The 22,036-nt window shown below is 39.6% G+C and overlaps 1 protein-coding gene across 1 annotated transcript in view; it reads right to left on the reverse strand.

The window, feature by feature from the left end:
* STAB2 (stabilin 2) overlaps positions 1-22,036 on the reverse strand; it is a 123,716-nt gene that overhangs the window by 25,714 nt on the left and 75,966 nt on the right. Inside the window, exons 37-55 of the mRNA XM_058189719.1 lie at positions 21,427-21,516; positions 19,938-20,133; positions 17,965-18,060; positions 16,233-16,278; positions 15,441-15,517; positions 14,023-14,148; positions 12,782-12,855; positions 12,110-12,181; positions 11,334-11,453; positions 9,962-10,009; positions 9,727-9,810; positions 9,307-9,453; positions 8,043-8,183; positions 7,797-7,856; positions 7,033-7,209; positions 6,813-6,905; positions 3,544-3,690; positions 2,354-2,410; positions 1,366-1,489 (exon numbers count right to left, since the gene is read on the reverse strand). Of these exons, the coding sequence (XP_058045702.1) occupies positions 1,366-1,489; positions 2,354-2,410; positions 3,544-3,690; positions 6,813-6,905; positions 7,033-7,209; positions 7,797-7,856; positions 8,043-8,183; positions 9,307-9,453; positions 9,727-9,810; positions 9,962-10,009; positions 11,334-11,453; positions 12,110-12,181; positions 12,782-12,855; positions 14,023-14,148; positions 15,441-15,517; positions 16,233-16,278; positions 17,965-18,060; positions 19,938-20,133; positions 21,427-21,516 (1,975 nt within the window). The remainder of the gene's footprint in view (positions 1-1,365; positions 1,490-2,353; positions 2,411-3,543; positions 3,691-6,812; positions 6,906-7,032; positions 7,210-7,796; positions 7,857-8,042; positions 8,184-9,306; positions 9,454-9,726; positions 9,811-9,961; positions 10,010-11,333; positions 11,454-12,109; positions 12,182-12,781; positions 12,856-14,022; positions 14,149-15,440; positions 15,518-16,232; positions 16,279-17,964; positions 18,061-19,937; positions 20,134-21,426; positions 21,517-22,036) is intronic.

Below are 22,036 nucleotides of genomic sequence, written 5' to 3' on the forward strand. Positions count from 1 at the left end.
AATTATAGAAATTAGCCCAATAAAAGACAAAGAATGTTAATCCTTTCAGTCTCTTCAAAAGTTAATTATACAGACAAGGGCTCAGAAGCTCTTGATTTCAGATAGGTCAATTCTTCCACTTCAAACCTCAATCAATTTAGTCAAAGAATTGAATCTGCTGAACAAAAATCTTCAGCTAGTTTAACCTTAGCTTTTCCAACCTGACCTATTTAGATGTGTTACGCTAGACTCCTGATTTGCTTCACCAGCACGACCAAACTGACTGAGGATGAACGGAATTGTAATGCAACATAATTGAGGAACATCATTTTGGGAATGGCTGATCTAAACAAAGTGATCTAAGACAAACAACATTTTTTTTAAAAAAAGAAAGATGATTTGGCTACTATTAACTTAAGTTTCTCCAAGTTTCCTTTGGTGCAGTGCCTCCACTACTCATGCACCCACTCCATTTTTGAAACATGCTGAAAATCCTCTAAATTTTACTTCAATGTATGATAATGAAAAGAATATACCAGGAGTAACAACTTTTCACTTTATTAGTTTTTTTTTAAAAAATATATACCATCTGTCTTCATCATATACTACATGATCGGCACACCAGCATTTCTGCTTAAAGGTCAAAATAGACATTGTGTGGGAGAAATGTGGTAATATATTTCAGGTTTTTTTTTTAGACAGCTAAAGAAGGATCCAGTTTTCACTAGAACAGTGGACCAACTTTCCTCTTGTTCTTTGTCTAGATATGAATTATGTCCATTCCTAAACCTGCTAAAAATCCTACGTAGATATCCAAAGTCCTTCATCAAAGTTCAAGTACCGTATTTTTCGGAGTATAAGAGGCACCGGAGTATAAGGCGCACCTTAGTTTTTGGGGAGGAAAATAAGAAAAGAGCTGATTGGCAGATACCCCCAATCAGCTGTTCCCAGAGGTGAATTTTAGCACCAGGTTCCTTGTTTGTGAGCTCTGTGCCTCACTTTTTTTGGCTTTTTTTTCCTGCCTCTGAAACTCGGTTTCAGAAAAAACTTTTTTCTGCCTCTGAAAGCCTCCAAAAAGGAACTTCAGAAAAAAAAGCCTCTAAAGTTCTGTTTGGGAGCTTCTTTTCTGAAGCTCTATTTGGGGGCTTTTTTTCTGAAGCTCCGTTTGGGGCTTTTTTTCTAAGCTCTGTGAAGCTCCATTTGGGACTTTTTTTCTAAGCTCCGTTTCTGATGCTTTTTTCAGCCTCTGAAACCTCCGTTTGAGAAGCTGGGCAGGGCTATATTCAGAGTATAAGACGCACCCAGATTTTCACCCTTTTTTTGTGGAGGGGGAAAGGTGCGTTTTCTACTCCAAAAAATATGGTATTTAAGATTGCAGAGACTTACCTTGGCATTTATTTCCAAAGTATCCTTTACAGCACTGTGGTATCCTCATTGCCAAAGAGCAACTTTTCCGACAGCCCGACAGGGTCCTGTGACCGATGGTATATTCACATTGCTGCTTGTCTCCCTTATGATTTTGTATATGGAAATAGGAAAACAAACTAACCAACCAACCAGGGTATTAGCAGGCATAAACATCCCATAAGGCATAAGCATCTCTGTCTGACTGTTGGCATAAATTCCAACCCACTATATACAAACAATGTAAGGACTTACTTTGTTAGTAAGGAGAGACCAGGTGGTGTAGTGGTTAAAGTGTTGGACTAGGAATAGGGAGACCCAAGTTCTAGGACTTCCTTCTGCATGGAAGCCAGCTGAGTAAACTTGAGCCAGTCACTCCCTCTCAACTCTAATGAGGGTCAGCCTGTGCAACAAAACTGGTTAGCTACTCCCCATTGCATGAGACACTGATAGTTTCCCAATCTCCTTGTGAACTATGCGAGCCCAGTTAAAACAACCTGACCTTGGAACCAAATGGGACAAAGCTAAGAAAAGTAACAACTTAGTCTTTTGCACACTCTGATTTGTTCAGAGCAACATGGTAGTATGATTTTTTTTTCTTCCTCAACACTTTCAACATCCTGGGGCTACAGAAGACTGGATAATAAAGTCATAATGGTTTGCAAATAAGTAGTACTGATTTCCTCCCCACCCCTCCAGATTTCATGATTAATTGGGGAGGATTTGTGTGGTGATTTTTATTTTTTTGGCCTTTAAGGTACACTAATCCTATGTCAAGGCATATAAAACATTGTATGTCTCCCTGCTCACCTATAGGAACAGATATTTACCACCAGTATTTGGTGATTTATCAGTAAATTTGGAAATATGGTAAAGAAATAGAAATTGGGGGATTACTTTCTCTGAACCTTTTTTAAATACAATCAGTTAATTATTTTAAAACTGAGTGAAAAAATTTAGTCACAATTACCGTTATTTTACTTCCACCAGGACACTGATAATTCCTGAAACAATTGACACAATCTCCCTATTGAGAAAGAAAAGCACATGCTTTAAACCAAATACTTAAAATAACACTTACCAGTTTTTAAAAGCACATACATAATGCCTTAATGCACGAGCTACACAACCCAGCATTGTGAAATACACAGGAGACATAATTTCCCCTTACTTGCATAGATAGATGTAGTGATTTCCATACGCCAATACAGAATCTAGCTCTTGCTATTTGCAAAAGTTCCATAAAATCAGCATATTTGTTTTACCAGCTTGGTCATGTTAAGACCGTATGGAATGCACAAATTACTGTCAGAGAAAGTTGACAAGTTGGAAACCGCAGCCTCCTACCCTGATGGGGCTTCAATGCTTTTGGTTGAATTTGGCAGTTTTCCTTTCTTTTCTAATTACATCTAGAAATTGCTTGTTAACTGCTTTTTAACTATTATAAACTTTTGGATCACCAAGTCTGAAAACACCAGGTGATTTATTCCCTTCAATCCTTAACGAAAGAAAATTTTAACAACAAAGTTAAGAACTTAAAAAAATAAAAACAGCACAACGCTAATTAAGACTTTAATTTCAGAAAGTTATAACCAGATTAGGAGATAAATTTGTAACAGGCTTGTAGAATTAATTTTAAAGAATGCTTCCTGTGGGAAAGGAGACTCATTTTCAATTTTTTTAAAGAGGCAGTAGATAACCAATTTTAAAAATTGGACACTAGTAGGCACCAAATATTTTAATTAAAGAAGAATATATAAGTATAATCTAATGAATCCCCCCACCTCAACGAGCAATAAATAGATAAGTATGAATATGTACATACATACATACATACATACATACATATATACATACATAGGGTGTTTCAGAAATAATAGGGCAGCTACTGAAATAAGTGCCAATCACATGATGCTGATATTGTTATTATTAATTAGCTTCATTTTGATTATTATATTTTACACATATATTTGTGCAAGAGTAATAATATCTTTTAAAATATTTTTAATTTTTTTTATAAAAATACTTTCAAATTTGGACTGCTTTATTGGTTCTGGGACAGGATGGATGGATGGATAGCAAGCAAGCAAGTAAGCAAGCAACAGCATTGGATTCATGTGATATCTGGAATGGCAACAACATTTCATTAGAAGGACTGACCGGAAATTCAGTTGTCATAAAAGTGTCACAACGACCACCAAGGATGGGATCAGTTAACATGCAATCAATCCCATAAGCAATGCCACCATCAAATTCTAGATGCCTTTGTATTATCTTGCATCTCCTTTCATTAAGGAACAATTCACCCTAAAAATAGATATAAATTCATGACGATATTAAGAAAAACTATATAACTTGATTAGGGAAAAAGTTTAAAGTAGTCAACCTGTTACTTTTCTTACTTTTGGATAAAACTTCCATAATCCTAGCCAGCATGACTTATGGTCAGAAAGCTTATACGTATATATTTCTCCATCATACAATTCTGTTTTAGAGTAAGTAACTTTATGCAAAGCACCAAAAAGGAGTAAGAAATATTGAGAATAAGAAATCAGGCATTCCTCGAATTACAACTATAATGGAGCCTACCCATTAGGGTCATAAATCACGATGGTCATAAGGAAGATTGTCATGTGATTGAATCCAATTTCTATTATCTGTATTGCAGTGATCCTTAAAGGACCACCACAGTAGTAAAGTGAATGCCATGGTCTTTAAGTGAATACATTGTTCTGTACTGGAAGTAAATTTATTTATATTGCCGCCTATTCGCACATGGTGTTGTGTCTCGCTTGCTCCCCCTGCCGCAGCCGGGCCCCTCTTATCTCCTGCCGGACGCTGATAGTTCGGAAGAATGTCCTGGCATGCCTCCAGGCCCCAGCCCTGGCACCATGTCCGGACAGGCCGAGCAAGATGAAGGGCCTGACGTGCCTTCAGCCCCCAGTCCTGGCACCATGCCCAGGCAAACGGAGCAACTAAACCCCTCCCCCACAGCATGTGAGCCTGAAGAATGTGAGGCCAGTCATGAGCTAAGATTGCCAACAGCTGGAGGCTGGAGAGATCCTCGCTTCCGGAGAGTTGAGAGGTGACGTCAGCAAAAGGAAGGGAGGGGCAGGCCTGGATAAGTACTGAGTCATGGAGCCACACCCCATGGCCTATATAAAGGATCTGCTTTCTGGCATTCTCTGAGTCAGGCAAAGTCTAACTTGGATTGCTGAAGTCACTTCCTGGTCTCCTGCCTGCCTTGAGAATTCTGATAGGACTTTGGCAGAGCAGCAGAGGCACGCTTGATACGGACTTCCCCGACCCGGCCGTCAGCGGAGGAGTGGGACATGACACATGGCAACTCAAGACTGCTTACAGGAATATAAAAAATATCATATATAAAAAATAAAACTAATAGGAAATAATCAAATAATAAATTAATAAAATAATATAATAGCCGCCCACTCCCCACTCGATGACAACACATCACACAAGCCTTTTAACGGGCTCCATCCTGCTCTGGGTTCCCCAGGCCTGCTGGCAGAACCACATCTCCAGTGCTGTTGTGCCTCGTCCTCCCTCCTCTCCTCAGCCAGGCTCCTCCCTCTTCCTGCCAGGCCTGCTATCAGATTCAGAGTCTGATAATGAAGAGGAACGGCCTGGCATGCCTCCAGCCCCCAGCCCTGGCCCCATGCCTGGAGGGGATGTCAGGAATGAACAAACCTCACTCACACACAGCCATCAGAGGAAGCCAGCCAGGGATTGGAATTACCCGGACCTACTCCTTCTGATCCTCCCTTTCTCAAACAGCAGAAGACAATCTAAAGTGGGAGGATCCTCGCTTCCGGAGATCTGAGAGGCGACGTCAGCAGAAGGAAGGGAGGGGCAGGCCTGGATAAGTGCTGAGTCATGGAGCCACACCCCATAGCCTATATAAAGGATCTGCTTTTTGGCATTCCTTGAGTCAAGCAAAGTCTCATCTGGTTTGCTGAAGTCACACCTTGGATTCCTGCCTGCCCTGAGAAATCTGAAAGGAATTTGGCAAAGTTGCAGAGGCTTCGTGGCCATGCTTGATACAGACTTCCCAGACCCGGTTGTTGGAGGGGGAGGGGGACATGACAAGTGCCTTCCGGAAGAGTGTTAGAGTGGGGGCCATTCTAATCTCTGGGGGAATGATGTTACAGAGAGAGAGAGCCACCACGAAGAAGGTCCTTCTTCTGGGTTCCACCAGGTGTATCTCCCTTTGGGATGGGACCTGCAACATTCCTTGCCCCCCCCATAATGGGTCTGGCAAAAAGAGATGGTCCCTCAGATAACCTGCTCCCAAGCCATGAAGGGCTTTAAAGGTGACAACCAGCACTTGCATTGCACCCGGAAGCAAATTGGCAACCAATGCAGTGCCTACAGGAGAGGTGATACATGTGTACACCGAGGTATGCACAAAACCAGTTGCAGCATTTTGTACCAACTGGTGCTTCTGGATGCTCTTCAAAGGCAGCCCCATGTAGAGTGTGTTGCAATAGTCAAGACGGGAAATGACAAGGGCATGAGTGGCTGTGAGTAAGGATTGTCCGTCTAGGAAAGGTCTAGGAAAGGCATAACTGGTGCACAACCTGCAGTTGCACAAAGTCCCTCCTAGCCATGACCGCCATCTTCTCTTTGAGCAGGAGTCAAAAGTCCAGAGAACCTTCAGATTACACACAGGGTCTGTTTGGGGTAGTGCCATTCCATCCAAGACCAAAGGTGGCAATTCTCCATGGGCCAAAGAATCACAAACCCAGAGCCACTCGGTCTTGCCAGGGTTTAGTTTCAACCCTGTATACACTGTAAGCCGCCCTGAGTCTTCGGAGAAGGGCGGGGTATAAATGTAAACAAAAAAAAAAACCCTTTGCTCCCCATTCAGCTCCTAACAGCCTCCAGGCACTGTGAGAGAGAGGACACGGCATTGCTTAACTCACCACGGGCTGAGACGTAAATGCTAATAAAAATGTAGTAAGTCACATTTATGTGACTTCATGACACTGCAAACATTCATAAGTTACATAGTGTCCTTTTGGCTGGGTCTAGTTTTTTTGAAGCATACATTCCAGATATTGTGGTTGAGATATTTTAATTTCTGTTCTAGGATTTAGTTCTTTGAGATTCCATAAGATTGATTTTTGTCCTCATGATTTGGTGTCAGCAAAATATGTAAATGTTTGCAGAAATAGTTTGAAATCTAAGGTTATATAACACCCTGATTGCCAGAGGTAAGACTTTATAGACTCCTATGACATTTGGTCAAACTATGTTGGTTCTATTGTTCCCCTATACTGCTTCAAGTAGAATAAAAATATTTGATTGCCCTTTGTACTTATTTGACACTGTCATTTATTTATAATGCTGTACAATCGTAAGCCTAATAAAAATATGGATCAACTTATTTAAAAATGAGAAATACTCACAGTATTGGTGTCATCATCACCACATTTCACACTAAGATCTGAACCTTGAAGTGTTTTCAGTGAATCTGAGCTTGGGAGGGCATAAGCTAAAATCTGTGGAAGATAAAGGGAAAAGATGAAGGCAATTCAAGTTTAGAATAGAAAAGTTGTATCGTGTTTATTTTATAAATTTAAAAATAAATTTGTAAATTTTATAAATTGTGACCTTTGTGCACCTTACCTTAGCATTCCCAATAACATGGAATTTTAAGTACTGTAATAGTTTCTCTTTGTTTGACATTTTGAATAGTTCATCTTGCTGTTCCTTTGGCAGAGCCCTGATTACTTTATCCGTGGGCCAAAACAAAGTGACTGGCTGATGAAGAGGATCATTAATAAGATTTATCAATCCTGACTTCTAAAAGAGGACAAAGGAGAATCTGATTTTCTTTCTCAAAACAATTTGCATGTAATTTATCAAGCAAACAGTGAAAAGAATGAATGGGGTCTTTTTGACATCGACAGTCAAATTAAGGAATATCCATCATACAGACTACCAATCGTTTTAAGTAGAATTATGATTTTGAACTCTAAGTCAACCATGTAGACCAGGGTGTGAAACTCAAGGCCTGCGGGCAGGATCCAGCCCGTGGGGTGCTTAGATCTGGCCTGCGGGCCCACCCTGGAAACGGCGAAGGACTGCCCCCCCCCCAGTGCCTCTGCCAGCAAAAATAGAGCTCGGGAGAGCCATGCGTGGCCCTCTTGGACTCCGTTTGCGGCCTTGATGGCCTCCTGCAACTTTCTGCTAGTGAAAACAGAGCCTGGGGAGGCTGCGCATGGCCCACCCAAGTTCCATTTTTGGCCGCGACAGCCTCCTGTCACCCTTTGCTAGCAAAAACGAAGCCTGGGGAGGCCATGCTCCCCCAGTCTCCCCCCATAAGGTCAAACACAACCCTGATGCAGCCCTCAATAAAACTGAGTTTGACACCCCTGATGTAGACTTACTTCTATCAGGTTGTAGAACATGATGTGTTCATTGTTTGCTGCAACAGTTTTGAGGTTTTCCTAGGAAGGAAAGAAATACTTGACTCAGTTTACTTACTTAGGAAATAGAAATATGTGTTGAGAAATATTGTCAATTAACGTTTTAATTCTATTCTAACAGGTTCATTTGTTAGCAGCAAACAACATTGTGATTCATAACCCAGCAGCTTTTAATTAGTTGATAATTTCAATGCATATGGAAGGCACCTTTATTGGTTTTCCTTTTTCAAAAGGAAATTCTTGAGTCTTCTGTGGAGCCAGGACCTTATCTATGATATGGATTACTCCATTTGTGGTGATTATATCACTGGTCAGTATCTTTGCTTTGCCATTCAAAAAGACCGTGTTCTAAAAAAAAAAAAAAATGTACAGTATGAAGTAACAAAGCTCTCCTGCAATCTTGAAATAAAGCGAGGTAAACAGTTTTATTGCTGATTAAATAATTAAGGAGAAACCACTTTTCCTTTCAGTGCTGTGTACAGTGCTGCTCAGCATGCTGGCCAAGTGGAAAGAGCAATTGAACATAGCATTCATTACAAGCAGGACGACACATTTGCTGTATTGAACGGGCTCAGTTTAAATGCACAGGAACTGTTCTTGCATCTAAAACAGAGGTCCTTTGCTGCCCTAGAAACAGCAAAGGACCAGCCCATGGTACCTCTGCCCGTGGCCCTCCTGAGCTCCGTTTTCACTGGCAGAAAGCTGACGCAGCCCAAAATGGAGCTCGGGAGCCCGTTTTCGCTGGCAGAGCACTTGGGCCGCCACAGGCAGCCCTGACACAAGTGACCAGTGGTGGGTTGCTCCCAGTTCACCCGGGTTCGGGCGAACCAGTAGCTGCAGCGGCGGGAGGCTCCGCCCACCGGCCCAGACATCATAAAAAATGCTCTGCGCATGCGCAGAAGCGCCGCATGCCCACACACTATTGATAGCAAACCGGTAGCCCCAGGATTTGAAACCCACTACTGCAAATGACACTGAGCTGGCCATGCCCACCCCAGCTCCTAAAGACAAACACATATCCTGATGTGGCCCTCAAGTTTGACACCCCAGATCTAACGTGTCAACATTGATTGCAGGTAGAGGTTGTGAGAAGAGATCTGTGGATTATGACTCCTCAGAAAAGGCAATTTAACATCATATTGATTCAGGAAAGTGTCTGCATCTAAAAAAAACCATGATATTCCCAAAGCCAGTATAAGAGAGTAGAATGGTGATCCAATGTTTTAATATTAGAATTATAGGGACTTAGGTATTTCAGAAGATTTGGCAGATCAAAACTGTACAAATCTATCCAGAAAGGATCAGTTTATTTTCCCTTTTCAAGATTTCATGATATTTCTGTGGTATCTGCAAGCAATAAATCATAATTTCAAGTTCCTTATTTTACATATAATAATTTCAATATTGCCTCTTATCCCTGGAAAGACCAATGAAGGTGTAGTTATATATCCAGCTGATGAAAATTGGTTACCTGTGCAAATGTGATCTTGAGTGGTTCTCCATGGAGTGTGATGACAGTTTTATCTGAAGTCAGATCATTATACAGCAATCCTGTACATGATACAATATGATAACGCAGAATCTGGGGCAGCACACCTCTGGAAACCCAATTGGAGAGCTTGAAAAAGAATTGTTCAGAAATGATTGACTGTATTAAAGTGGCAGAAAGCAAAGAATGAACAATTATTTTTTGACTTTGCCATTATATTATTGTGAACTAAACTCATAGATCTTTCCTAAGTGATTCTAAATGAGAGACTAAGATCTCACATTGGACTCTCTTGCAGGGTGTTCTGTTGGAAGCAGCTTCATAGAAACAGGTTGCAAAATTTATGACCACCAAACCATGCTGAAGGTCCCATCTAAGATCAAAATGCTTTTGTGTACTTACTTGAAGTTCAGTTAGAAGAGCTTCATTTGTTGGTGCAAAAACAGTGAAGGGGCCTGTTCCTGTAATATCTCTGAGTGAAGCATCCTATAATAGTGAAAAACAAAATACATTTGGTCAATATATATTTCAGGCACCTTTATGTCTCTCAGAAGATTATTGAATCTGAAAAAAAAAACCTTAAAAATGTTTTCTACAAGTCAAGACACTGGGAAGAGATGGCCTGTAACTTTCTTACCATTATCTTCCCACCAAACCGAGTAGTATTGAACTCCTTTGAAAGTTCCTGTAATAATAATAACATTAAAAAAATTAAAATAACAAAATGGTACCCAGTAACACCAAAAATGTAAATATATGAAATTATTGCAGAAATCATTTCTACAGTGAAGTAAGAGACAGCTAGATCTGACTTATGTTCTGAACTAGAAACTGATCTTTTAGCATCCTCACAGGTCTCTCTATGGATCAAGTTGTTTTAAGGCTTGTTGGGTATAAAGGGCTGCTAGGTATCCTGGTGATCCTGCCAGAAAAGGCTAAGCCATGGATACAATGGTTTTAATAAACCTTTTAGATGGCTTTGGTGCACTGGGTTATGAAGAACTTAGCTAACATTACTCCTCTGGCATCCCATTATTGTATTACAGGGGTGTCAAACTTGAGGCCCGCAGACCAGATATGTCATGTGCTGGCCACGCCCATCCCCAGTTTAGCAAAGAAGAAAAAAGTCGCGATACATCACATGAAGACACCCCTATTGTATTACATTGCATTAACAAAATTTATGGTTATCCCTGTGTGCGTGAAATTTTATTATTTAAGTATATTGATATCCAATGCTTCTAGTGTTCCTTAAACATGAGGATGAGGATTATTTACATTAGAAAAGCATACTAAAAATTAAAGACATGCACAGCCTCCCATCTTTTGTTTACAGAATATTTTTGAAAATAAATAAATAGCAATCATGGTTTCCACTTTCCCATGCAGGCTGATACAAAGCCAACTTGCAATTGTCCTCAACATTGCTCATTTATAGGATCCCTGTATCTATATATTTGGGTTCCAAGATAGTGGGCTTAGGTGGGCTTAGGTGCCCACTATGCAGTGATGGGGTTCAAATAATTTAACAACCGGTTCTCTGCCCTAATGACCAGCTGGGTAGGCATGGCTCAGTGGTCATGTGACTGTGTGGGTGTGGCCAACTCAACGTCACTCACGGCGATGGGCGCTTTGCCTTAGCTGTTACAATGTAATAAGGGTTAACCAGAGAGGCAGTTTCTGTAAGCAGGGCAATAAAGATTAGGTTAGAAACAACACCAGAATGTTTCCTTCCTGCCTTCTTTACAGGATTAGCCCTGTAAAGTGAAAAAAAAACAAAATAAAATAAGATTTCTTTCAACAACCGGTTCTCCGAATTGCTTAGAAAGTTAACAACCGGTTCTCCCAAATATGTGAGAACTGGCTGAATCCCACCACTGCCACTACGGGTGTAATTATAACTGGTCAGTTGCTAATGTGCTTTCTTGTGATATCTCACCCATACTCTGGTGTAATTTGGACTGTTGCCACTGAGCACAAAAACTGATCACAAATATTTAGTATCTCACCAGTGAAATGCTACCTCTGCAAAGAAACCCATCTCCAATGTAATTGGGCTTACAGATGCAAGTCCTTTCTGAGGATAAAGTATCATTGCAAATGGCATTTTCTCCACATCCACCATTATTCTGATAAAGAGAGAAGCAAGGAACATTAGCTAAAAGATACTTCGTCTCAATAAATGTCAATAGAAAGTTCAACGTATAAACTAAGGGGAAGAAATGAAGCATGCAAAGGAGAGGATGGTAGAAAGAACAAGGGCTGGATCCTTCCTTCAAACCCTTTACAGATCCCTTCACCATCAAGCAAACAGGGAGACAGCAAGGAAACAAGTTTGCAATAAGGGCTGGGGGAAAGCACAACAAAACACACAGCAGCTTGCAGGAGGAATGCTAGACTAGGGCATTTCTGCTGAAAGGTTCTCCAGGGTATAGCGTGCCCCCCTGTGGAATTGTTTTGCTTAAGAAAAGCATGATGGGGGAGGAATAAAAATGAAAATATCTGGGATAGTTGTAGCACTCTAAAAAGTTTAAAAAAAAAAAGACAGTAAGACAATTCATTTCAGTTGCATTAGCATCAGAATCAAATTCTTGACCTTATTTTAGTGAACCTTAGCTGGAGCTAGAGTAAATTCAGTAGTTTTTCTCACTTCTCCTTACAGTTTGTATATCAATAAACACAGCCAATGTAATGGGGTTTAAAAAAGCTTCCAGTACTTGATTTGCAATAAAGATTGTTGCCTGAATTCTGAAGGACAGGCATGGAGGACAAAGTCTAGACTCACCACTGTACAGGGACTGATGAAAGTGCATGTTTTCCCATCTCCAGAATAGCCATTAAAACAGTTACATACTGCCTGTCAGAATAAGGAAAGAATCCAGGTTAAAATATAGAGGAGGTTAACATTTTATTCCCTGATCCATGGAAGTCCTTGTGATAACTTTCTCCTGTTTGGTTTCTCTTGGGTGTCAAGTCTGTGTGATTCTGTTTTCAGTTTTTCTCCCTACTCGTGCAATCATTCAGAGCTCCAAATTATTAATTTATATTTGACCTACTAAGTTATGTATTTGTGTAGTCCACCTAGTTCAGCACCGATCATATATTTTGGTATCGCATTTCTTTATTCATCAATTTTTTGGATAAATATGATCCTAGGCTTGGTTCTTGACATTTCCAGTCAATCTGATCCCTGGAAGCAAACAAGCTATCAGCATGAAAAGACAAGGAAGTGCTGTCAATCAGAAGTAAGAACACCAGGATAAATGAACAAGCGCCCTAACTCAGTTAAGTTGCATTGAATTATATTATCAGACTGTATTATGTGATTTGCCACTATTTTATATTTTATTTATTTGTACATCAAATTTGAAGACCATCCATCTCACTTACAGAGTGACACTTATTATTTACATGCAGTATAATGCACAATTAATACAAAATGGGAATACTGTTTTACCTTGTTGGGACCAGTGTGAGTGCACTCTGCATTTTTAGCGCATCCTCCATTCTTCTCCAGGCAGGGATTAATTTCTTTAGGAAATAAGAAAGAAAGAAAGAAAGAAAGAAAGAAAGAAAGAAAGAAAGAAAGAAAGAAAGTATAAAAAAGGGGGAAACCCCATTTAACTTTCATGAAACTTAGATTAAATGAGGGATAATTTATTGTAATTATTTTTGCTTTTTTATTTATCACAGCTCCTTAAGAAAATCCCTCTTAGTTTGGGAATGAGTGTAGTATTTGTAATACAGATGTTATATACTTTCCTGAGCTTTATTCAGATGCATAAACTTTTCATAATCATAAGCTTTTCACTCATATGGGAGCACTTTGGTACAATCCAGGCACTATATAAATAGTGAAATAGTTCTATCTGTAACATTTGTACTTTCTAAATGCTCAAATAATCTCTTAAACCAGACGAAGTCAGTGCAAAATATTAACAATAGATAATGTTCCCTTTGAGAGCCAGTTTGGTGCAGTGATTAAGGCTTCAAGCTAGAAAGCAGGAGATTGTGAATTCTAGCCCTACCTTTGGCAGGAAGCCAGCTAGGTACCTTGGGCCACTCAGTCTCTCCCTAGGAAGAAAGAAATGGCAACCCACTTCTAAAAAAACTCACCAAGAAAACTTCAGGGATGTCTCCAGGCAGTTGCCAGGAGTCAATGGTGAATTAAAGGCATAACATCCCCTCCCCCCAAAAAACCCTCAAACTCCTTTCTTCAGAAAATTACTCATCCCCACAGCAGCTTTTCCCAACTAAATTAGTGCCTCAACTCTTAGATCTGGCTTGGCATTCTGAAAATCATATCTCTAAGGGATATGAAGTTGAGAAAAGATGCTCCCATGTGTTATCAGCTTGCCAGCTGACTCATGAATACCATGCATGTATATGCATATATATCTCTATAAGTAAACATATGCAATAAAGATATCACATAGCACATTTACTGATAAAAAGTGATTTTGCATGACAATTTATATGACTCCAACTGATCAACATAAATATGTGTGCTGTCCCTTTAAATTATAAGTTTCAATTTCAGTTAACAAAAACTAAAATGAGATATTTACAGTGGAGTTGCTAATTGTAAATAAATGGGGAGGGAGGGAGGGAGGGGCAGACATTGTCATGTTAATCGGATGGACTAAATTCAGATCTTGGAAAAGTGCAAAATATGGTAGGTATAGAACAAGCACTTACCAAAGCAGGCAATTCCATCGCCAGAGTAACCTGTTCTGCAAGCACATACTCGTTTTCCTGGAGTGGTACGTCTACATTCTGCTTTGGCAGAGCAACCCCCATTGTTGTTCTCACATGCATTAATAGCTGGAAAAGCATGCACAATTGAAGTTATGTTGCAAGGCTTGCACCACTTAAATTCCTTTACTTTGAAAGCAAATTTAAATAGGTCAAAATTAAATTCAATTTTACTGAAAAATGTCTGCATAGCAAGTATATGGTACCTCTGCTATATAAATGCGGACATGAATTTGTTTGATTCCTTATGTGTATACCTAGAATAAATGTTGCTGTAGACTGGCTGGCCATTTCTTAACCGATCAGGATATCCAGAAATTGTGGATTGTTATCTATATAGGAAAATTAATTGACAGGAGACCTCAAAGGACAAATTTATTGAGAGGTGTTAGATGGGATCCCTCTGGGTGAGCAAAGAATTTGCTATAAGTGGTGTAGATTTAAAAATAATATATTTTTAAGAGACAAATGAATTTGCTACAGGCAGGAATCCCTCTCTCAGGGAATATGATGTAGGATTGGCTGCTCTGTAAGGATACCTATTGTTTCCTCTACTGGTGTTCTACTCGCGTATTTGCAAAAGCACAGAGAATACAGAAATAAACCATCCCAAGACTGCAACCCATCAATTTATATCTACCATATTTCCCCAAAAATAAAACCAGTTCTTATATTAAATTTTGCTCCAAAAGACGCATTAGGGCTTATTTTCAGGTGATGTGTTATTTTTTTGTTGCAATGGACTTAATAAATATGTCTGGCTGGATGACAATCTTAACTGGGGTTTATTTTGGGGGTAGGGCTTATATTATGAGCATTCCGAAAAATCATGCTAGGGCTTATTTTCCAGTTAGGTCTTATTTTCAAGGAAATATGGTAGCAAGAGACAACATACTTACCTCCATGAGTGTCATATGGCATTTCTAGATTTTTATAGTCTAAACCACATTATGTCTCTACAGTCTTCAACTTTTGGACATGTGGATATGACTAACTGTCCTAGGCTAATCTTGAAAAATATGTACGTAAGTTCAACTTGGTCAATACCTTGATAAGATACTGCCTTGAAATTCCAGGGCTAAATACAACATTGCTTAGGTAATATAATCATAACCTGACTTAATTCAAAAGAGTATTTTTCTATTTTTTTTTTCTTGTTTGGTAAAAGAGAAACTGAGAAGAATACAAGAATCACAAAATATTTCAGGATTACTGGATAAGGTACTTGTTTCCAGGAATCTATCCATGGTCCTGAAAAAGCTGCCATTGAGTAAATAAAATCAAGTTTAGACTGTAAAAAGTGTCTGATTCCTGCCTTCCTTCTTGTCAAAAATTGTATGAACAGAATAAATCTCACTTACCCGAACAATATGTACCATTGCCTTTAAACCCAGCTGCACACTTGCAATATGTTGGACCAATAGGATTAAGAAAGCAGCTAAAGTAGAAAATCAAGATAGATTATAATTTGCAATTGATGAAAAAAGACATGGCATGCTTGGAAAACTCAAGATAGTTGGTATCAAATAAACTCCCTTCATTCACCAGGGTCATAATAAAAGTCTACTAAAGTTTAAGTAGATGAGTTGTGCATTTATTTAAACATTAACTTCGCAAATGAAAAATACAAACTGTTTTCTCTATTAAAAACAGTTCTCTGCCACACTGAAGATATTCAGTCTGCAGCCTGAGCAGCCTGTGGCTGTTGGTTTAATTTCTAAAGTCATTTATAACTGTCAGTCTCTTGCGTTGGATTGGGAGAAAGAGAAGTCACAGAGTGGTGGAAGTCAAGGGCAAGTACAAGGGCAAAAATAAAAAAATTTTTTTTACATGGCCCATTTAATCACTTGCAATTGCAAAATCAAGTCCCTGCAATTTTCTTAGCAAGGTTTTTCAAAAGTGGTTTGCCATCTGTCCTGGAGCTGAGAGAAAGGAACTGGCCCAAGATCAGCCTGCTGGCTTTGTGCCTGAGGCAGGAGTCAAACTCATGGTGTCCCCAGTTTCTAGTCCAAAATATTAACAAATACCCCAAACTGGCTCTGACTGCATATCATTTCAAATTAAATTTTACAGTTAGAGAAGACATTAGGGTTAGAGTCAGGTTCAAGTAAAGGTTAGTATGGATTCATTAACTAGTTTGATGCAATACATACTTGGCACTGGTATGGCAGGTATTGTTGCAGTTATCATCTCTGATTTCTGGGAAGAGAAAAAAATGTTTTTGTTAGTCAATATTCTACAGTCCAAGACTGACATCCTCCTCTCCTTTCTCCCCTTTATTTAGTTGAGCTGAAATCTATATGTAGAGCCCACCCATATGCACAGATTTTCTTGGATTGTATCACATTAGAATTGAGATGGGTTTAAATGTTTCTTCATTCCTGCGCTTACTCTGATGTTCTGGTTCAAATGCCACCTTTTTGCTGTTATAACTAAGCTCACTCTGTCTAGAATTTACTAACAAAAACAGCACCTTTCTCCATGTACACCAGTAGTGGGTTCACTTATCTTCGCTAGTGGTTCGGAACTATGAGCGTGCATGCACAGAGCGTCTGTGATGATGTCCAGGCGGGTGGGCAGAGCCTCCTGCCACTGCCACTACCGGTTTGCCCGAACTGGGGTGAACCAATAGAAACCCAGCACTGATGTACATGTTCATTTTCTAAACAAAATCTCAAAAGAAAACCCAGGAGATACAGCATAGGAGACACAGGAGAACAAAGAAACAAATTCATGTTGTTTCTTTTGAACCCTCCCTAGATGTTTTCCTCTTTACAAGCAGAACTAAGAATGGGCTTCTCAGCCTATCTTCCTGACTCAAATGCCTTATTATTTTAAATTTATGTTGCTAGACCAGCTACTTTCTGTTGATGAAATGTAAGAGGCTTATTTTGACCTTGACCTTCGGCAGCAAAACATTGTTCTGACCCAGCCTTCACAAGTAATGATAAGCCGCTTACTCATGAGTAAAACAACCCCCTTTTCCAAACAGGGCCAGAACAGTCTTTTATTCGCGTGAATAAAAAAATGTAATTAGTCCCAACAAACCTGGCTTTGGCCAAGGAATCCGAATTGCTTGCTGTATACTAGAAAACCAACGGTTGTCTCTGACAACTGGCTACTCTCAAATCCCTAGTATTTGTTTCCCAGCCAGGGTGGGGCTGGCTAGCATCTACATGTGCTTTTCCCTGAGAGCCAGCTTATTGCTTTCCTTTCCTTTGCTCTCCTCTCTTTTCATCTCTATGCATATGCGCATCTGGGATGAGCCCCATCCAGTGTTGAAATTCTAAATTTTTTAAACTAGCGGTTCTGTGGGCATGGCTTGGTGGGCGTGGCAGGGGAAGGATACTGCAAAATCTCCATTCCCACCCCACTCCAGGGGAAAGATACTGCAAAATCCCCCTTCCCTCCCCACTCTGGGACCAGCCAGAGGTGGTATTTGCTGGTTCTCCGAACTACTCAAAATTTCCACTACCGGTTCTCCAAACTACTCAAAATTTCTGCTACCGGTTCTCCAGAACCTGTCAGAACCTGCTGGATTTCACCCCTGGACCCATCTGTCCCTCCCCCTCACTCAGCTCTGGCCCTGAAGATAGCTGACTCTCCACCTGGGGGAGGATGGAAGGTCCTGGCTCTGCCTCTGCTGCTGTTTCCTTATCAGTCTTCCAAAGGTTCTGAAGCTGGCCCAGGTTCTCCCTTCACCTCCTCCTCATCTGACTCTGCCGCTATCTCTGCTGGCAGCCAATGGGCCACAACAAACATGTGTGGCTGGGTCCTGCATACCATACAGATAATGAACTCTCTTTGAAAGAGAGGCTTGGCCAGAGCTGCTGATGACACAATTACTAGTTTTAACTCTGAAATAGGATGCAGCAATCCACTTACCGCTGTCACATTTGACACCTCTCCAACCAACATTACATTCACAGGTCCCATCTCCTTTAATACCACTGTTGCATCTCCCATTGATGCAGGCACAGTCTAAAAACAAAGGGGTGATTTTAATTCAAAATAGCTCATAAAACAGTAGTAACAACTAGCATACCTTCAGCTTGCCTTTACTCTCTTCAAGGCTTTTGTGATCCAATTTACTGAAATATTTTAACATCTTTTAAATATTTTAAAATTAAATAATTAAAATATTTTAAATATTTAAAATATTTAAAACATATTTTAACAATATTTTAATGTCCTCTTTGCTGATGATGTAAAACTATTTAACACCACCGACAATGCTGATGCCCTACAAAGCAACCTTGACTATGTGTCAGAATAGTCAAAGAATTGGCAACTCAAATCTCAACCAACAAATGCTCCGTCTTACACATTGGCAAAAAAGAATCAGAACACCAATACAAGCTGGGTGGATACGACCTTGTAGATGACCCTCACTCTGTCAAGGACCTTGGAGTACTCATCTCAAATGATCTAAGCGCCAGAGCTCACTGTAACAGCATTGTCAAAAAGGCATTAAGAATTGTCAACCTAATCTTGTGAAGTTTCTTCTCCAGTAACATTGTACTGCAAACTAGGGCATACAAAATCTTTGCTAGACCAATTCTTGAATACAGCTTGTCTGCCTGGAATCCACACTGTATATCCAACATTAATACAATTGAGTGAGTCCAGAGTATTTCACAAGAAGAGTACTTACTCCTCTGCTTGCAATAGAATACCTTATGCCACCAGGCTTGAAATTTTGGGCTTGGACAGCCTAGAACTACTCCGTCTATGATCTGACCTAAGCGTAGTGCACAAAATTATCTGCTACAACATCCTACCTGTCAATGACTACTTCAGCTTCAACCGCAATAATACACAAGCGCACAATAGATACAAACTCAAGGTAAACCGCTCCAAACTCGATTGCAGAAAATATGACTTCAGCAATAGAGTGATCAATGCCTGGAATCCACTACCTGACTCTGTTGTTACATCCTCAAACCCCCATAACTTTAATCTTAGACTGTCTACTGTTGACTTCACCCCATTCCTAAGATGTCTGTAAGGGGCATGCATAAGCACACCAGTGTGCCTACTGTCCCTGTCCTACTGTCCCCATTTATTCGTACCCATTTTCTGTGTTCATATCCATGTTTATACTTACTCCTGTTATCTTGAACATGTTTGACAAAATAAATAAATAAAAATAAACAAATTATCATAAATGATAATTTATGTCTGTTTTGCAGTTGCATCAATTATACCTTTGTCTACATTCACTACTAAATGCCTAAGATATAATATTACAAGTGTAGCACACATAACCTGGTGTGAACAATGGTGCTGTTTCTTTCTTTTCAAAGCCTGAGCCCTGAAGTGAAGTCTGAAGAATTATAGCTGGTTGCCTTATGGAAAACACTGAGATCTAACAAGCTATTTTACATACAGTTGGTCAACATCTAATACAAATGGCAGAATGGATCTTCATATTTGTTGAATGATTGTTGATTCATTTGTTGACAGACCCTTCCATGTGTACAACAGTTAGACACAAAAAGAAGTATCTATTTACCAAATGAAAACAATAGATGCAGTTGAGAAGCATACGGGCCATGAACAATACCATTATTCAGAAATATGAATTGCAATGAAAAATAAAGTAGTAAAATATAAAACATTAAAACATAAAATTAAGCAAAAAGTTGATAAAATGTTTGATTATTCATTGATAGCACTTCAGCCACTTGGATGCATATGAATCCTACTAAACTGCACTCCGAGGAAATCCGTCTGAAATTCAATGTGATCCACGAGAAACAAAAGTGAAAAGATAGGGGTAGCATAATTTGTTATATCTTTGACTTGACAATGACTTGGAAATTTAGCAAAGTAAATGGTTCTGAAACCAGAAGTACCTTGGTCACAATTTGTGCCATATTTGCCTTCAGAACATCGCTCACAGGCCACTCCATCGAATCCTGCTTCACACTGGCAAGACCCAGTGCCGTTGATGCCATCCAAGCAAAATCCATTGCCAAAACATATTTTCCCAGATAATCCTGGACAAGACTCACACTGTGGACCATAAAAGCCTGCACAACATTCTCTGGTCTAAAAAGAAATAAAGACTTTAGGGCTACTAGCAGTTTGAATCCTTGGAAAGGAAGAAAACCAGAAAGTAAGGATGGAATTCTTGAACCGGTTGTCAACAGCACAGAGATAACTTTTGGGACATAATTTTATTATTAGACGTAATAACCCAATCACATTCTTTACCCATTGTGCTGCATCATTGTTTATTTTAGGCTCCCCCCCCCTTAAGTAATCAAGGACAGCTGTAGTTATACAACATGTGTTGCAAACTGCAATAAATAAACATGCTGTGTTGCTCAGTGCTAAATAATCTTTTGGAGTAGTTTCCAAAAATTTACCTGTACATGAAACAGTGTTAAAATCTGAACTATTCTTTAGACAGAGGCTGAGTCTTTTATTGTTATGGTTCATTGCACAATCGTCCAGATATTCAGACTGGATTTGGCATTTTTATCAACCTATCAAATCTTCCCCTTGGATTAAGTATCACAGGCCCCGAGCAATGTGTGAATCTAACCAGGGTTGAAATGCTCCCGGTTTCGGCTGGATCGTCCGATCCGGTAGCGATGACAGCAGGTGGTTCGGAGAATCGGTAGCAAAAATCTCTGCCCTCCCCCGGCCCCCACCCCAGCTGAGCTGCACGATCATCAGAGGTTTCTTTTTTTTTACTTTGAAAAGCATTTTTTCTTCGGTTGAAAAAATGTTTTTCAAAGTAAAAAAAAAGCCTCTGATGATCATGCGGCTCAGCTGGGATCGTCAGAACCCTTTAAAAGCATTTTTAACAACCTCTTCGGCTTAAAAAAGCTTTTAAAAGGCTCCTCTGGTGATCCCAGCTGAGTTGCCTGATCACCAGAACCTTTTAAAAGCATTTTTTTACAAGCTCTTCAGCCGAAGAGGTTGTAAATAACATACTTTTAAAAGGTTCTGGCGATCAGGCAACTCAGCTGGGATTGTCAGAACCCTTTAAGAGCATGTTTTCTACAAGCTCTTTGGCCGAAGAGGTTGTAAAAACATGCTTTTAAAATGTTCTGGTGATCCGGCAACTCAGCTGGGATCGTCAGAACCCTTTAAAAGCTTTTTTTCCTCTGGCGATCCCAGCTGAGTTGCTTGCTCACCACAGACTTTTAAAAGCATTTTTTTACAACCTCTTCGGCTGAAGAAGTTGCAGAAAAAATGCTTTTAAAAGTAAAAAAAAAAAGTTGCCATGCCCACCCAGTACATTACCCTTCCCACCCACCAAGCCACACCCACAGAACCAGTAGTAACAATCTAACCCCCTTCCACATGGTATTGTATCAATAGTATGCTTACAATTCTACTTTTAGTACATTTTGACTGGCATCCGACGCGCATCGCTATTCCATACACGGAGACATAATAGCAGATCCCCTTCTTGCCTGGCTGTATGAAAGAATAACCATTTTTAATGAAAAAGATTGAATAAGACGTTTTTGAAATACTGCAAAAAGCTATTCTAAATTTCATGTAATATTTTACCTATACTTCAAATAATGTAATATTTGAAGTAATATTTGATGTAATTTGATGTATTTGATGTATATTTGATGTAATATTTGAAATAAAACAACTCTATTGGCTTTCATTTGAACCCAAACTGAGGCCCAGGCCTGCTGTGATTAAATTTCTTAAATATTCATGATAATATTTTACGGTTTTCTTTACAAGTTCTTTAGAATTTTAAGCAACAAAGAATGCTGTTCTTTTCCTCTGACCAGATAATCCAAAATGATAAAACAGCTGAATCAGGCATTTCTTGGGCTACTTCTTCTTTCCTCTTTTCCTATTTTCTCCATAATAGGGACCCTGTAAGATTAAGTGTTTTTTCCAGTGAGATCGGTTTATCAGGGCAACCTGGTCTACCCAATTACGGGACAGACCATATTGTTTCTGCTTTTGCCTT

This window comes from Ahaetulla prasina, chromosome 7 (assembly GCF_028640845.1).
Source record: "Ahaetulla prasina isolate Xishuangbanna chromosome 7, ASM2864084v1, whole genome shotgun sequence".
NCBI lineage: Eukaryota > Metazoa > Chordata > Lepidosauria > Squamata > Colubridae > Ahaetulla > Ahaetulla prasina.